The sequence below is a fragment of the Pseudopodoces humilis genome, chromosome 6, assembly GCF_049639895.1.
Source record: "Pseudopodoces humilis isolate 2021_Gansu_Grassland_sample_001 chromosome 6, ASM4963989v1, whole genome shotgun sequence".
Taxonomy (NCBI): domain Eukaryota; kingdom Metazoa; phylum Chordata; class Aves; order Passeriformes; family Paridae; genus Pseudopodoces; species Pseudopodoces humilis.
The window spans coordinates 12,376,977-12,395,093 of record NC_142205.1 but is presented as its reverse complement, the minus strand read 5'-3'; the positions used below and the strand labels follow the sequence as shown (position 1 = coordinate 12,395,093).

General features: G+C 37.0%; 1 protein-coding gene across 3 annotated transcripts in view; it reads right to left on the bottom strand.

Annotated features, from left to right (window-relative positions):
* The window catches only part of EVC2 (EvC ciliary complex subunit 2), a 62,525-nt gene that overhangs the window by 38,368 nt on the left and 6,040 nt on the right, over positions 1–18,117 (bottom strand). For all 3 annotated transcript variants that reach the window (XM_088057094.1, XM_088057095.1, XM_005517848.3), the window contains exons 2-8: positions 16,700–16,860; positions 16,097–16,162; positions 11,854–12,040; positions 10,084–10,193; positions 8,915–8,977; positions 4,900–5,034; positions 3,283–3,434 (exon numbers count right to left, since the gene is read on the bottom strand). In XM_088057094.1, coding sequence (XP_087913220.1) covers positions 3,283–3,434; positions 4,900–5,034; positions 8,915–8,977; positions 10,084–10,193; positions 11,854–12,040; positions 16,097–16,162; positions 16,700–16,860 — 874 coding nt within the window. The remainder of the gene's footprint in view (positions 1–3,282; positions 3,435–4,899; positions 5,035–8,914; positions 8,978–10,083; positions 10,194–11,853; positions 12,041–16,096; positions 16,163–16,699; positions 16,861–18,117) is intronic.

The following is an 18,117-nucleotide window of genomic DNA, read 5'->3' as shown; positions in this document are numbered from 1 at the left end:
TCAGGAACAGCAAAACTCTCAAAAGGACACACTCTTCTGGATGAGAGAAATTGTTCCAGATAGACAGCAGAAATGACCCTTATAATACTAAACACTTCACACCTAGCCAGCATCAAAGAAACGTGACATTTTTAAGATGAAAAAAGATATGTATTCATCAATTTCAAATCACTTGTTTTCTTCAGCTCCTCAGTCTTACAGGCTCCTATCATATATTAATCATTTGAGCTCTGATGAAAAAAAAAAGTATAGGTTACACACTTGTGAAGTTTCTAGTAGCATTCAGAACACAGAACTACAAATGCAGGGTTTGGAGTTCACACCATGAGCATTCACTGCATCTTATATCAACATGATTATTATTTATAGTTATATTCCTGCATTGTACACATTTTACAAAAAGAGAGTACTGAATATGCTCTCCCTTCTAAAATTCCAAAATTTTAATTATGCTCTTTCCAAGTTATGAAAAACAGAAATTTATCTCCCTATATTTTTTTTTGTACTAACCTTGTAACTATTTCTCACCATTTCCTGTGTAGCAATACTCAAGTCTAGGTGCTATGACAACATGATCATTTATACTCCATCCCCGGTGGTGTTCAAAGATAAGGCTTTGAACAACCTGGATAAGGCCTTGAGCAGCCTGGTCTGGTGGGAGGTGTTCTCGCTTCTGGTTGGTGGGTTGGGAGTAGAGGATCTCTAAAGTCCCTTATAATCCCTTAAGATTCTATGATTCTTACTTTCCATTTAAATTCAGGCTTTAAAATACCAGAACACTTGCTCCATAGCAAATCAAATTGGCAGGTACCGCAAGAAATTTAGATTTTAAAAGAAAAAGTGAACTCTTAAGATCATGGTAAATTGTTTATATTTTTCTGTCAAAGCTTTTTGGAGACAGTTTAATCCTGTTCTCTAGTACACTGGCCTCAGTATTCTCTACCACAGGACAAAATCAGCTGCAATGTACACATATTACTTACTCATTTGCCAAAATAATTAGCAGTACATATTGTATATCAGCAAGCAGGTTCAAATTCAGCTAGAGCTTTGACAAACTCAAGGAAGCACAGCTGTACAAAATGAAGATTAAAAAGAAAAGATGTAGTACTGAAAAGCCATTTAAAGAAATTAAGTTCCCTTTAATGTATCTGTATCTTTTGAGACTATGAGAATGGTCAAGCTCCATCACACTGGACACAAACCAAAACTGCTCAGCTTTCTTCATATTCTCCTGCGTACATATAGAAAAAGAGGCCCACAACATTTTGGAACATGATCTTCTAGTGTACACATCAAATATCCAAATCATATAGCTTCCCCTCATTAGTATTCATTGCCCAGAGGCCAATATTCAGTAATATACACAGCAAGGAACCTACTGAGAATAAAAGCCAAGCTATTTTGCTGCATAATGTACATCAAGGATATGACTTATTAAAACAAAATTCACAAAATGAGTAACCAAGAAGCTTCCTTATGAAACATTTAAAGTATGTTTTGTTCTCTAGCCAATCCTCCTGACACTGCAAACTGTCTATACTCCAAAGATGTCCCTGTCCATAAATATTGAACACATGCTCCTGATGCATCTCCTAAACAATTTGGCACTCTCACTTCTTTAAAAACAGAACAATTTTACATTGCAAAGAAGAAAATAACATGTGGCTCTTACTTTTCAGAGTATTTTTCTCATTAGTATCTGAAAGACTAGAATGATTCCAACCGTGACAGTGCAATGAAAAGGATGTTACTGATTATGCTGGCAAGCTTGTACATGTGTCACATAGACAAAAATAAAACATACCTGCACCAAAACATGCAGAAAGAATTACCAAGGTAGCTGATGTTGATTACAAGCAAGAGGATGTTGGTTGGCTGAAAATTCCTATCACCCTTTCGATCATCTTTCATAGCAGGAATCACTCTAACTCTGAATACCTTTGTAGTCTATCTACTATCCTCACCCTGAAAAAAGGAAGATAGCTTAGAAGGTGAAGCAGGTTAGTGAGTGTTGACTAATGGGCAACACTTTATTTACTGCAACACTCTACTTCTTTAGAGGTAAAGAAAATAGAAACTGAGGAAAGAAAAGGAAGCAAGAGACATATGCACTGACTTCATAAAAATGTTAAAAAACTTTAGCCCTGGACAGGCATTCAAACTAAGATACAAATCATGTTTTGTAGACTTAGAAATAAACCTGTTGTAAAAATAAACCTTTCCAAAGGTTTGCAAGAATATTTACCTTTTTATCCATAATGTATCTGAAAACAGTTCAGCAATTTTTTTTCAACCTAGCTAGATACTAACTATCCCTGAAATAAATTAAAATTAAAGTGAGTTTAAAAAAAAAATTTGATCCTGTTCTTATTAATATTCACAAAATTATTTTCAGGATAAGCCTTCACAAAGCCCAAGTTGCTATACAGATATAAAAGCAAGGACCAATGTGCAATTTACAGAGATAAGTTTCCAATTATCAGGGAAAGGCAAAAAATAATGTTGTTGGTTGCTCTTTAAGAAAGAAAACTCTACCCATGGTTTTGTAACTTTCCAGCCTCTACAGATTTTATAGTTGCATAATACTGCCTTTAACCTCACTTACCAGGAGGTAATGGTAAGACTGCATCAACAACAACTGTTCATCTTCACATAGGACCTTTTTATAAAATTGATCTGAAGAACAGGTGATCTTTAACAGTGGCACATTTCTGTCAAAAAGCCTTTCAACAGTATCAGGAATGTTTCTGTGCTCTAGCAAGTGGTCCCACCAATCACAGGTACCTGGTATCCTTTTGACAGCACTACAAACTGTCACACCTTAGACTCTGATCCAGCTGTTTTCAAAATACACTGCTGAACAGTAACGCTGGCACTCAGCAGGGGCTCTCTTTTCTAGGACAAAAGCCACCCTTTTGAAAGTAGAATGTGTTAAGCAACAGTAGAATACTGTGTTTTAGTATCTTCTTGCACACCAAGAAATTTCCCTTCGTGTAGTGAACAACAGAGAGACAAAGCAAGGTGTTTATTTGGATTGGAAAACTTGCATGTCTGAGGCCTAGATGGAGTTCTGATTTCTTAAAGTGAATCGATATGAAATATGATGGCATATCATTCTCACAGATGATTGTTTAAAACAGTTCAAAAACCTAAGGTAGTGGAGTAATATGTGTAAACAGACACTATAAAAAACAATAAAGAGGAGATACTCAAAACATATTAAAAGGTTTGGCTGATGATAAAAATAATAAATGTGATGTAATAGCAGTGAATTCTTACTCTTCTAAAGCCTGAAGCATGTTCCCAGGTTCTTCAAAGGACAGAATATCAATGATTTGGTCATTCATAATTATATCTTCACTAAAGAGATCACCTGAATTAAATTGAGAACGCTCCAGTTTGTGATTTTGGCTGAGATCAGGCTGTATCTCCTAAAAAATAAAAAGGGGAGAAAAAGCAGCAAACTTTAGACTGTAAAAAAAAAAAGTTTCATGAGTGTCCGATCTAATTTTTTTGCAGTTTAACTCTGGGCGAAAAGGTTTCTACTTATCATCAAACTGTAAAGCTGGAAAGAATATAAAGAGGTTGTGCAATTCAGGTATGTCTCTGAAATCAAATATATTGCTTTTATTTCAGACTGATCTTTTTTAGTATATAACTGATCTGGAATACAGAAGAAGAACTGGAGAACACAGAACATTTGTGAAATCATCTAGGAAGTTGTCTTCCACTTCAAACTTTCTAGGTAATTTTCAAAAAAATTGCAGTGGTATACAAATTACATATGGCAACACTACAGTATTATTAGGTGAACAACATGGAAAAACTAATCCTATCCATGATGGAAGTGACTCAGTTCACAGAGACTTCAGATTGAGGGCTAATAATATGGTGTAAAAACCTCAATATAAATATCTGATGCTAGACCAAGCTAGACCTTTTTTACTAATTCATTATTATTATTTCTGTTGTAGAAAGAAGCAAGTCACATCCTTTTCATTCAAAGAGATTAATTTTTCAGACATAAAATAAATAAAAGTTACTGATGGTGTAATTTTCAACTGCAGAAAGGCTGTAAGTAATTGTGAACTACTCTGGTCAGTTCAGAGGGATGAGAGATTCACCACCTTTTTGGCAGACAAGGGGGGTCAAACCTCTCAGCATACCTCTCTTAGGACTGCTCCAGTCACTGTAATATTTTCACTAAGGTCTCTAATCTCCCTCCAAATAAAGTTGTTATACTTTACATAAATACAAAAATAATTAATAGAAGGAACAGCTGGAATTGCACCAACTTGATTAACATTTATCAGATTCTGTATTTTCTTTCTCTGGTCCAATATATACTGAAAAACTTCCTTCAAACTGGCACAGAACAATGAAAATACTTCATCCTCAATCCTTTCTGATTCTTAATCACTGAAGATATTATTGCACACTGAAGAAACTAAGACCGAAATTCAAATCTCTATTCCTGGTAATTGGAAAAAAAATTTGCACCCAAGTTGCTGTGTTCAAAATAAGCTGTCTACTCTCTTGGAAACTTTTAACCCCAAGACTTCCTGCTTCTAATTCTGAGGGACAGAGGGGAGGAAGAGAGGAATATGGGAAGAAATGAACAGGTAAAGGGGAATCCCCCTCTGCTCTACAGCCAACATCCACCTACTGACAGCAGTTTTTTTGATCAGGGTATCATTCTTACATTCACCTCTAAATCTGATTGCACTGAAGTTTAGAGGCTGTGGAGATTACAGCACCTGTGAGCCAAATCCATCACTTGGTGGCTTTTTATTCATCTTCAAAAACTCTTCAGACAATCTTAGTTAGCAAGTTATCGTTATCATCATCATCATCATCATCATCATCATCATCATCATACTGACAGACAGTACTCACCTGGTTTTTACTACAGAAACTCCATTTTAATATTTGGGTTCGGTAAACGATGAAAAAGACAGCACATGTCAATACAAGGGAAATAAAAAAAGCAATGAAGAACCCTGAAGCACTGATGGCATGGCCATATAAAATCTGAAATTAAAAGATCATTTAATTAAAATGTTATTTTAAATACATATAAAGATCAGATCATAACTGTAATTCAAAGACTGTAACTGTAAGCAAACAGTAAATTATTTTTAAATGGCTTCACACAACTTCAGGATTTCTCAGCATTACGTTATTACTACATCTTGATGAATGTTTTCAAACAAGTGTGTGTTTTCAATGGGTTTCCAAGTCAGCACAGTTTGCTATGTTTACCTTGTCCAAATTTCTGTGTAATTCAAGCAAGAATTTTTTTGCTGTGACTTTTGGGTGCTCTGTAATTAATAGTCTATTTTCGAAAGTTGCCACTCTTCTAAGAAGTCTACTTGAAATTGATGGCATTTGATGTTGCTCATAGACTCTGGAAAGTCAGTGAGATGTTGGCTACTTTAATTAATGGCCATTTCTTGATTCAGTGAAACTGAGTAAACACCAGAGGAAGAAGGTACCAATATGAGTTCAGAATAAACATGCAACTGTCACCCACTCAATCTGTGTGCAACCTTGCAGCATCTGCATTAGCCTGAGTCAGAAAAGGCTGGCAGGAGCACTGGAACCATAAGCCAGATAACAACTTTGTAGACCTTCTACTGTAGCTCTTAAATTAATCTTTAAATTGAATTGCATTAAAAATTAAGTTTTATTTCGTGGTCTATGTAGCAAAAATTAGTTCAGTGTTTGTTTAGTTCTATGAGATCTTTCAATGAAAAACATATCACAGCTATTAGTATAATGTTACACCACTAACTGATTACTCTGCTAGGGCTAGGAACTGTAAATAATTAACATGCTGCTTGCAAGCTGGGCTTGTTTTTTCCTTTGGGGCAGAAACTTGATAGCATTCCATAGAGTCACTGGTAACTCTGCATAGGAAACAATATTCAAACATGGACTACAATTTGAAAATAATTTATTGCAATTTAACACCTGTGTCGCATCAGGACTCTGACTGAGATCCCTCCACTTTCAGGAACAGGAGATGCCATAGATAATACTTAAGGAAAAAAAGCCACTTTGGTAACCACTTCATCATTTTGTCTGAACCCACTTGCATTTGTCTAATTTCCATGCACTCTGTGAAATTTAAAGATCTGTCTAGGCTTCTTTTCCCTAGCTGGGAAAGCAAGGATCTGGTGAGGCTATGGATTCAGTAAAGCTGGAAAGAAGCTGTTCAAGTTTTGAAGAAAAAGAACTGGCTATGGAATGACTCTGTGCTTTCTAATTAAAAGGTGAGACCCATGGTGGGACAATCAGTTTGCATGAGGGCAGTCAGTTTTGTCTGTCCTTTTATCTTAAAGAAAATGGGCTCTGAAAGGACAGTCCATGTCATGGCGGGGTGGGGCTGTCAGTCCAAGCAGAACACAACAGGTGCTTAATGCCATCTAAAAGCACCACAGCAGACGGTTCAGGAGAGGTGCCCTGCCTCAAGTCAAGACCAGTTTTGGCCCTGCAGATCATCCTCCAAACCACAGACATCAGCAGGCCTCAAAAGCCATTCCTTAAGCTAGATTCTAATGCCATCCCAATAGCTGGAAGAGGCCTTACAGGCCAAAGTCTCAAGAGCCAATTTGCTCCCACTGCTTTGCCTGATGATGAGGGAAGCAAACCTCATAAAAATCAGTGTAAAGGAATTATTAACATCTCTCCCATGCAACATCCTTAGATGGGAGAACTTTCCTTTTCACCAGTGTCCCATTCAGCATCAAACTCCCCTGGCCAAGGGCAGAGGCACAAAGTATTCACAGGCCCTGTCAGCGTACTGACATCTGACACAGACACTCAGATGAGCAACACTCATATTTTTTTCATAACCCACAAAATTACCTTGTTCCAGGCAACCAAGCATTTTCTTCCAGTAGCACAGAAGAGAAATACACAGGGTTTGTAAAACTTTAAAGAACAGCATAGTATGTAAGTGTTCAAGCAAATCAAGTGAAAGCTGATGGGACCAATGTAGCATGACACTCCCATGACCACATAAGTAATTCTCCACTTGTCATTCTCAAAGTCAACATCTACTGTCCACTCAGTGACATATGTGCATTGGTTTTAACATACCCGTGAACAGGCTTAAATAATTATTTTTAATAAATAATCTCCATCTGAGATGGAGAGCATTTATGACAGTTGACAATATAAATGAAATAAAATACATCACACCTTCTCCAGCTAATCCAAATTTCCTTGCACAAACTGGTTTCATTCCAAAACACCTTATGCTTGGCCACAGCCCAAAGTCAAATATTATGCATGTGAAACATGACGTGTTAAATAATTTCTAAGCTTTATTTTTCAAAAATTTATGGTATTTTCCACACATCTTTATCACATATTTTAGTTACAAAGCCTATTCATTTACTAAGTTCAAATGCAGCTGAGCTAATTTTACTTACCTACGGAATACTTCACAAGAACTTTTAGAGGTCTAACTATCAAGTTAAAATTGGAAAAAATAATAAGCACACTAAAAAGGTTTTATGTATAGTAACAGATCGCAGAAATTTTCATGGTCAGTTGAGACCAATGTAGCTTACAGTCTTGGCTTAAGACATCAGCAACTGCTGCAAATCAATTCACACTGACTTCTACAAAAAATATTAATGAAGTTATTTTTCTAACCCAGTCAGCTACTTCATGGTTTACATCTCTCAGAGTTTCCAAAAAATAGATTTATGGCAAGTCCATTTGTAATTCTTAGCCATACAAATGTCCAATCCTTTTAAATATTACTAGATCTTTATCCAGGGACAATGAGTTCTCTAGCTTATGTATAGTTTTACTTAATATCATGTTTAATCATGGCTTTCATTTTAACAGAATGGGCACTTGATCTTCCATTACGAGAAAGCCACGTCCAGACGTGTATCTATTACAATAACAAAAGCTGAGAAGGCAGAGATCCCCAGCAGAATACTGGAACAAGAGGCCCCTGTGCCCAATCTCCAAACAGATTACTTATTCAAAAGGCAGAGAGAAACTCATGGGACAGGTCCATGGAAGGAATAGGTGGTCTTAGTCCTCAGGGCCTATTCAGGCAAGCTCTATTCACATACACAGCCATGGCAAAAATGCTCTATGGTGAAACAAACTGTTTGCTTCTGCCTGACCACAAATAATCCCAGTACTCTTGCCAACCAAACCACAGCTTCTTTAAAAATGACCCCTTGCAATAGCAGCCTGTCAATGAGAGGCTGGGGGAGAAAAACAAGTTTGGTGAAGGGATTACTCTAGCAATGAAACTGATGGATGAAATAGAGAGTTTTTTAATAAAAAATATATCTAGAAGAATAATACTTCTGCAATCAATGTAATTTTGAAGGTTTTTTTGCCTGTTATAAACTACTTTTCAGAATTCCTTCAGAAGCCAAGAACAGAAAGTCATATTGGAAGAATGACGAGTTAAAAAATGAAAGGAAGCATAAACTCTGCCACTCTTTCTGCAGTTTTATTTCTCAGGCTTGAGTATCAGCATCATACAGAAACCTCAGTGGGTGGAGGATACCTTTATCCTTTTGGAAAAACAAAAAGCTTTGTCATGGTAATTAGGCACAGCAGCAGGTGAGCATATTCCTCATCACAGTTTCCTGCGCCTGAACAATTCTTCAAACGAAAGAAGATGGCAAAGAGAATAATGGCATTTTTAGCTTTTCCATACTAAATATTGTTGGTTACAGACAAAAAATGACCTCTTATGTTGAGTCCTGTTTTCTTCTTCTTAAAACGTGAGAAGGCAGAATTTGTGTTTGATTACTAGCCAATAGCTGAGTGATGAGACACAAGTACATCCTTAGCTCCTAGGGTTTACTTTAGATTGTCCAGAAGTATAGGGAAGAGAGTCAATATAATACCAAATCATAGAATTTACCTTGGTCTTTTCTTCTTCTGTTATGGTAAATGACGCTGTCAATGATACAAAATGTGTTTTATTCTGAGAGAGATACAAGAAAGTATCTGTATTAAAAAAAAAGCAAAATCCAGTGGCAAACAGCCCAGTCTCTAGAAAAGCCTCTCCATAGAAGATTAGCTATACTTCTCATTAAGCTTAAAGCTGCAATAAATCTGATAGGAAAATGCAGTGTACTTAGAGGTAACACTAAAAGATATGGAAGCAGCTGCTCTATGGGATACACTCCCCATATCCCAATACACAAAGTATTACATTTTTCTTTGCCTACAAAATCTGGGTTGACTGAGAATGCACAGAACAGGAGTCACAGTCAGTACATAAATCTCTACTTTAACCGTGCCCTGTTTTTTGAAGTTTTCCTCTCCACCACTCTAGTATCACTCCCATACACATAGAACATTTCTTCCTCCTAAACTAAGGAGAAAGGCAATTGAAATCAAAATACATCTGCATCTTTCACTTTTAAATTTTTTAAATCTTTTTAATTTTTTAATCTGCAGGTTACAATTACATGTAGTTGTGAAAACCACAGAAAAACCATCAAGCCATATTTAAGAATTGAAAATTTTTACTTTGGCAGAAACTACTTGTCCTGTCTCCTACTCTAAGCCAGGCTAATTCCAGCATTAAACCAATTGCTTCAGAGTCTGATGCAACAGAGATCTCAAAAATCAGCAAGGATGGAGATTTCTCAGCTTCTCTGAAAAATCTTTCAGACCCAGAAAACTCTTATACTAAAAAGTGTCTTTCTAATGAGCAATGAGGTTTTCCTTTGCTGCAATTTGTTTTTCAGTTAAAATAAATTATTTTACTATAAAAATATGGCAAAACTTTCTATCTTAGACTTCAGGAATACACGTTAGTATGTGGGCCACTTATTTCCAGATCAATAAACCGGAGAGAAATATGAGAAGTATAAAGAAAGTCTCCATGACAATACACAAAAATAACTTTACTTTAGGACTTCTTAAGCTATGCATTTATAAATTAATAGTAAACAATCAGAGAGACTAAGAGCTTAATTTCATTACATGATAATCTCATTGTTTAGGCAAGCAAGAATCACCTTGAAGACTATTTTTTATACAAAAATTGTGAAGAGCAGAATAAAATTGTGAATAAAATACCTGTGATGAACTCTTGAAAGTTAGCTTCGCAGGCAGTGTCAAGACCCTGCCATGCCACATTTCTTCTGCATCAAGAAGTGCAGAGTAGTTGATTTCAAAGTGTTCTCCACCTATTAAAACAGGGATATGGATAGATTTGCTCTGTTTCCATGAAAATTTCTTAAAGATCCCTGGGGAAGGCTTGGGACAGCACTGGAGCTTTTCCTTTCTGACATAGCAGATGCCACACATCCAGAGTAGACCGTTGATGGCCACTTGAACTCAGCAACATCCTTTGTATCTGCTGCCTCTAAGAATTCAAGCAAATTCAGCCCAGGATCTGGAAACTGCATCAAATGATGCCCTGACCTACCCAAAAACATTATTTTTTGAGACCAAAAAATTCTTTATGAGATGATTTTAAAGTAGTTTTTATTATAAAATGGACTGCCTACATTTTAACCACTAACTTGTTGATTCTTCCCTTGTTGAAACCAAAGAGATATCTGACAGATTTCAGGTGAATTTTGATTCACAATGCACTGAAGTACGGAAAAATCATTATGGTAAACACAGAGCATGACAGTACATAGGCCAGTGTAGACAGAGCCTTTCTGCCCAGACCTAGTGGCAAGGTATGGGCTGACTTCAGGATTAATATAGTAATGACCAAACTCAAACTATGAGGAAATCTGGTCTGCTGGATTTTCTTCCACTTCAGTATCTTTCACACTGATCTGTCTGGAAAAGCTAGCTTCAGCTCCAGATTCAGTAATTATAAATTATGTAGCAACTCCAACTTGGTTTACCAGATCAGATATGCAAGCCACTTTTCTATTCTTTCTCAAGGACAACTGTTTCTAGGAAATCTCTGTGAAAAGCCAGCAATTCCTTGACATTTCCAAAAAGACCAGTCCTGCAATCAGTACCACTGCTCACACTGGTGTTATCAGAAATGGAGTTTGGCTATCCAATTGCAACCAGACAGCACCCCCATATCTACTTATTTCTCTTTTCTATGGGGACATCCTTCAACATAAAACTATCAAAACCAGAGATACTTTGATCATAAACAGGAATCAGTGTACACTTCTGAAGCTCCTGGAGAAGCATCGTGACTCCCAAAAGCAAGCTGCTAATTTTCGACATGCTTGTGATTAGGAAAAAGGAGATGAAGAAATCAAGAAAGATAAAATTTAATGCATGTGGACTGATTGAACTGCTATCAATTAGAAAAGGAACAAACTGACTTCATAATGGGAAAACGTTTATTTCTCTATTACTTGTTTTGACTTTTTATATTTTTTTCAGTTTGGAGAGACCAGATAATGAGAAGAGCTGCCTTGTTTCTGATGAATCATTTTCCCTCTTTTCATGGCATTTTGCAATTCCAATGCACCTCAATACCTCAGGCAAGCTGAGATGCCACACTTGGCTAAAGAAGGCTCAAAATATGATTAAAATGCCTTTTGCAGAAGTTTTTAAAAATATCCAAAGTGAAAAATACCATTGAAAAAGACTCTCATTTTTGATAGCAACTTTTACAAAGTACAGGAGGTTCAGTTCTGTGTCTGGAAGAAGTTCAAAGGTGGCAGTCAAAACAGTTACCAGTGAGCTGACACAATTGGAAACTGCAGCCTAAAACCTTTCCCAGACTTTTTCACCTGTATTAAGTGATAATCAAATAATTTACACCACTATAATTTAATAAATAAATAAATAAATACTGTGATTTTAACAGGTACACTTTGACATGTATTATCAGGGGTATTTTACTGCAGATTTTGTTACCTTGCAAGAAACTTTTCCTGTAAATCTGTATGCCATCTGTGGTCTTATTCCCACTGGTTTTTTGAATGTGTAGACCAGTGATGTTGTCCAGGAGGATAAGATCTGTGATGTTTGTTGAGAGCAATGTGTTGGTGTTATTAATCACAAGTTTAATGTATGCAGTTTGAGGGTCATGTTCAACATCCACCTGAAAACAGAAATATTAGTATTAATGGTGCAAGATGGCTATATGTGCATCTTAACAGCAAAATTCATAGCCTTGATTACAAATAAAACTTCATTATATGTGTAAATTCATTTTCTGAAGGTATTTTGAGTGATCTGCAAATGAAACTATGCTCAGTTTGATCTCACACTCCCAGTGAGATTTTAATCTTTGGTATGTCAAGCTGTTGCTTGGAGACAGTGGAAGAAAGCCAAAAGGTGGAAACCCAGCTCATACTGGACCAGAAGTATAATCAAATTCTGAATCTGAATGTCCCTGTGATACTGCATACAATGCAAAACTGGATCATAACTTTATAATCAGAATTTGGAAAATTCTTAAATTTGTACCTTTGTGCCATGAAGATGCTTCTTTTGCAAGCTGCCTCACTGCAAAGCAATTCTCTCCATGCAGTTTTGGTCTCTATTTTCCTTTTTTTCATAGCAACCCCATTTTCTGAAGAACACCGGCTGTCTAGACTTACCCTTCCCATGTGAGGGGATGGAGCCACCAGTGAACTTGGGAATTCAAGCCTTTGCTTCCAATTAGCAATGAAGGACATACACTAATCACCAATCTCTAGCAACATGCACTCATGTGATATTATTTATTCCTTCCATTCAGCCCTTAAGTTTTACTGAGCAATTATACTCTCTAAATGAAATTACTCTTAAGCACAGAGTTGCTTACTGACCTCTCACCTTCCAAACTGCCTTCCTCTGTAACTGGTATTAAAACCAGAATTGTCTAAATCTTTATAGGATCTATAAGATTATGGTGATCTGTAGTATATTCATGATGATTTATGAGGTTTCAAATAATGACATTAAATTAACAGTCCTTTAACTGACAGAATTACGATTCAGGCCGAACCTTTCCCTTAGATCTTCCTTTTATGGAAATCTCTACACTGTATCTGGACACCAGCAAATATAAAATAATAAAGCAGTCACCACAAAAAATGTGTTCTAAAAATATGAATTGTGATAGCCTTCAGAAATCACACCAGAGTTCATGGTAGCACAGGGGTCAATTTCTGTAGCTATGGTCCGTGCATGTCATACTAATTCAGCATAGAACCGGATCACACTTTTAGAATTACATGAATAAAGGGGAAGAAACAGCTTAATGAAATTATTAAGGCTTAGTCCACATTTCTCTGTTTAAGTGACAAAATTCCCAACTATTTATTGTACTAGAAGCTACAAACAATGTATAAAAATATATGTATTAATGCATGTATAAAAATAGGGCTTAGTTATATTTCTGAGGAAACCACTACCAACTTCATATCTTGTTTTAAGTTGCTCCTCTAATTTACCTGGAGATGTTTTTACCTGCTTTTGGAGCAGACAGTTAGGCTGCCAGGCACCTACAGGAACCAAACCCAATGGCAGCCATTGATAATGCATAAGCAGCTACTCTATTTCCTCTCTGCTGCTGAAGTGCCCCATGTGTCATCAGCCCCTACAAGTGATCTCACTTCAGGTACCCGGGAGAGTGGCCTGAAAGAACCACAGTAAGAGCATGGACACGACAGGAGGAAAGAGAGGAGGAAGGAATTGCCATAGAAGTTGAAAGGAATGGAAGATCCTTGTTAGGATTAAGTTAGAACAACTAGAAACAGGAAAGGAGGGAGAAAAAAGATTATAGAATCATTGATAATCTCCAATGCACAAATGCTTAGGAGATTAAGAAACAAGACAGGTAAAAGTGTTAGAAGACAAGCAATTAAATTTAAAGATTTATTTCAGCTCTGCTAAGGATTATTGTCACTGTGAAGTACTATTACAGAAAAGGTCATGTCATACTATGGAATGAAGCTCTTAAACACATTTCTGGAAAGAAGGAAGACAGTGGATGCTGGAAGCACAGGTAAAATTTAAACACCTCAGTTTCAATAAGGCTATTCTACATTAAGATGTTGGAAAAATCCTGACACCAAGAAGCAAATATATGACACCTCCATGCTCTGAGGAGCAACTCATTGCAGGAGAAGGAAAATGTGCAAAACTCACTTTTTTTCTATTTAAAACAGATAAAGAGCACCATATGGCCAGTCTGTCTCTTAGCATGAAAGCATTTGTTCACTCAAAATAGGACTGAAGCAGAAGACAAGGTAAGCCAAGGAAAATTAAATGTGAACTGCATTTGCAGGTGGAAGACAGTCACATATAATTGTATAGTTTTCAGTAATTTGCAACTAGTAGCACTACAAAAGTATTTTCTGATAAAGCCAGCATCTACAATAGATTACCTTTAATCTTCTACAGAGTTATTTGGGAGCTCTTAATGAGCCTGTGTGAGGCTGTGTTGTAAACAGCAGAAAAACGAACATGGAACTGTTTCAAAGTCTGTTTTTGAGGGGCTCTGGTATAAAAGTTGGGAATCCACAGACAGAAAAGCAGATTTATGTTACTACTTATGTCTGAAATGCTCACTATTCAGCCTCATTAATCATGATATGCTGCCACTTCAATAACAACATTGGAGGAATTAGCACCATAAGATGTGATGCACATTCATTCTTCTGTATAGAGCTGATCTGGTGAAGGTTATAACATCACCTCTTTTGTACTGGTTACTGAATCCTCTACCCTCATAGGCACCATTTCAGTGGCTGAATTCAGACTGGTCCTAAAGCTGGATGTACTCTCGCTCTCTCTCCAGGAGACAGCAAAGATGAACTGACAGTAATTATTAAAATTCATACCTGCTTCATCCAGTGCAAAGAAAGGGAAAATAAAATAGGGGAAAAAAAAGGGAAAAATAACAGTCTAGTAAAAATAAAATGGTAAGTTAAAAAAATTCTTAAAATAGGTAGGTCTTTACTCCTCATGAGCATTTACACAAGTCAAATGAAACCTTTTTTCATTAAATACTGTGCTGTAGGCGTGTCCCACTGAATATGCAGACTACGACACAATGGCTTTTCTATGGCTGTGTGTTAGGATGCCCAAACACACAATGGGCAACACAGAGATTAGTGCTTCATCTTTCAAAAGAAGACCACATTTGACCCAGTAGCCAGGTAGGACATCCATGGCTGGGCTAGGGGAATATCTCAGAAGGTTTATCTCATCTTGTAAAATCTGTCTCTATCCAGCCTATTGGCTGATTACTCCAGAGTTCACTGGGATTTGCCCATCTGCAGTTTTGGAAAATCACAGTCAGGTTTTTACTTCAACCACAATCCAAAATGCCCTGAAGCCTGGGAGATTTCACTGACTTCTGTTTTGAACTGTCCTGGGTTGATTATGATGTTAAATTGTATCCCCATTCATCCACCTAACCCAGACACAGGTTTTGTATTCTTAAAATTCCATCTAAGAGTAAAAGTGAGTGGAAAAGAAGCACCGAGTCTGTTATCAGAGACTGTACTTGCTCCCCCCGCATCGGGAGTTTTGACTACAGCACAGACAGACAACAAGACACAGATCGCCTTGGCTTTCCAACTAGCCGGAGCAGAGAGGTCTTCCTGGACTGTTTTCTTTCCCTTTTTCTGAAACAAATCGAACCTGCTCTGAACTGAGGACTCGGGGGAGCACCGGGAGCTTGCACCCGTGGACTACCGGGAGCCCAGCCTGGGCAGCGGCATTTTCCAGCGCCAGAGGGACTGATAACAGAGCGAACACCCACAGGAAAGAGACCCTCTGAATTTTGTCATCTCTTCTGAACAGCAAGAGGTTTTGTAATTTGATATTGTTCATTTTTGTGCTGGGTAGTGCTGTGCCTGTGAAATAAACAGGTTTTTTCCACTTCTCTCAGAGAAATCTCTTCCCGAACCGGTTGGGGGGTGGGAGAAAAGCGCCACGTGTGTTTGCTTCCCGGGGGGAGCCCCACTGGAGGTTTTCTCCCAGATTTGCCCTAAACCAGGACATGAACCAACATTGCAAAAAAGACAGTGGGACCATGGTAACAGCAAAATGCACACACTTCCAAAAACTCAGCATGGGCACAATTAGGTTCTCACTTTTCAAAGGTCACTTGGGTACAAAGTTCCTACCAAATTAACAAGACAAATGTAAGAAAACTTACCATACCACATTTCTGAAGGGTTATTCCAAATTCAGAAGACACTGACATATTGGACACATCTTCAGGCTATGAAGGAAGGGGAAAAATCTACATAGTGTATGAAAATATAATTCAAAAACTTCAGCAACAAGTTAAATTATATAAATAAAGAAATTATTTTAAAAAATTAGAGGCACTAATCGCCTTCAAATTTAGGAGTTTTATTATCCCAACACTTAAATCTTTTTTCTAGTCCAAATGTGTAAAACCTACTTACTCCCACAAGCAATTATTAGAATCTTAATTGATATATTCATCAATTTTCTGACTATCATGATACACAAAAAAACCACACTATGCACAAAGTTCATCAGACTATACAGATTCTTTTCATTACTAAGTATCTATCAGAATTTACACAGCAATCTCTCAGCAGTACCTGTCACAGTAATTCTTTGAAGTCCCAAAACTAGTTGGTGTTGCTGAAGTCATGTCAAATGAACACAATCATCTGAGACAGAACTAGAAGTGTACTAACTGGATAGTAAATTCCCAACATTCAGTTTTTACAGAATTGCTATAATCCTTAAAAATACCAAAAGTGGCAAACCATCTTCTACTGACCAGAAGGGGGCTGAGGTCAGACTCTCGTTTGAACAACACCTTCTTTGTCCATGAGGGTATCAAGGCAAACACTGAATGGCTCCACTGGCTGTCTGAGGCTGCAGAGGTCAAAAGCTGCTGAGTGGTTTTGCCTGCCTCAGTGACCACAGGAAAGGGCATTTCTGAAAACCAAGGCAACATTCAGTGTTAGAGCTAAGGCTGGGTTCTGCATGGCAGCCACTTGGTGCGGAGTCCAGCTAGTGAGGGGCTTATGGCACCAGCGCTCTGTGTGCATGCAGAGCCAGATACTCTCTATCAAGGTACTCAAAATCCTGACAGGCAACAGAGACTGAGGCCAGCCAGGAAACAGAGATTGGAGCTGTCCTACAAAACCCAGCAGGAGTCAGAACAAAACTGTCTTCTCCCTAAGGAACTCACATATACCCCACAGAAAACTTCTTGCCATTTAAATGTAAAGCATTTCATGCATGAGTTAAAAGGTTTAAGCCATAAGTCAACTGTTAATATTTTCAACTCAAAGAAACTTTTAGCAAATCATAAAGAAGTCAAACAATCCACAATGTGTGGAGCATCAGTGCTAAAGGTGCTAAGTTCTGCTTCAAAAATACTCTTCCAATTCAGCACTGACTTTGCCAATACATATTCAGAACTGAAATACTTCTCAGCTGAGGATGGGTCTCAGTTACATTGCAGCTGAAATGCCATCAAATGAAATGCTCATAAATTCAATAATAAGTAACATAAATGCTAGCTTATACTCTTAGATTTTTATGAAAGATTAGTCAGTGATATAACGAAAGTAATAGGCATAGTTTTGAAATCACATCACTTTGATCTACAAAAGTAAAAGCACCTATGACATTAATAAAAGAAGCTTATACTAAAAATAAATAATTTAATATGTTAAATTGCCAAAAGGTAAAGCTGCTGAATTAATAGAAAAATATTACGAAAATTTAGAATGTTAGCTGGTTGTCTGTATTCAAAGAAGTTACTTTTTTCATTTTTTACTTAATATTATTCTCATTTATTACTTATTTTAAAATCAATTTTCAGCAATATACATTAATATGAACAAAAACTCCCATTACAAAAGCAAGTAATTTTGTAAAATGATTTTTCTATGAAAAAGCCTATTACATATTAATAAAATATGAAAAGCTGAAGACAGTAAAATCTCATTAATATAAGAAGCAGAAGTTTTTTTGAAAAGCCACTGCTTTGTAAGAAGAACAAAATAGGGAAATACAATTAGTTGCAAATAGAAAAGCATGAACAGGGCATTCAGAACTGGACCCTTCAATGGAGCATTGATGCACACAAATCACTGAAAATAATTATGTTAACATAATGATGAGATGCAATCCTGTTGCTTACAAAACCCAGGTGGACATGTACTTGGGGAGCTTCCCTGTCTT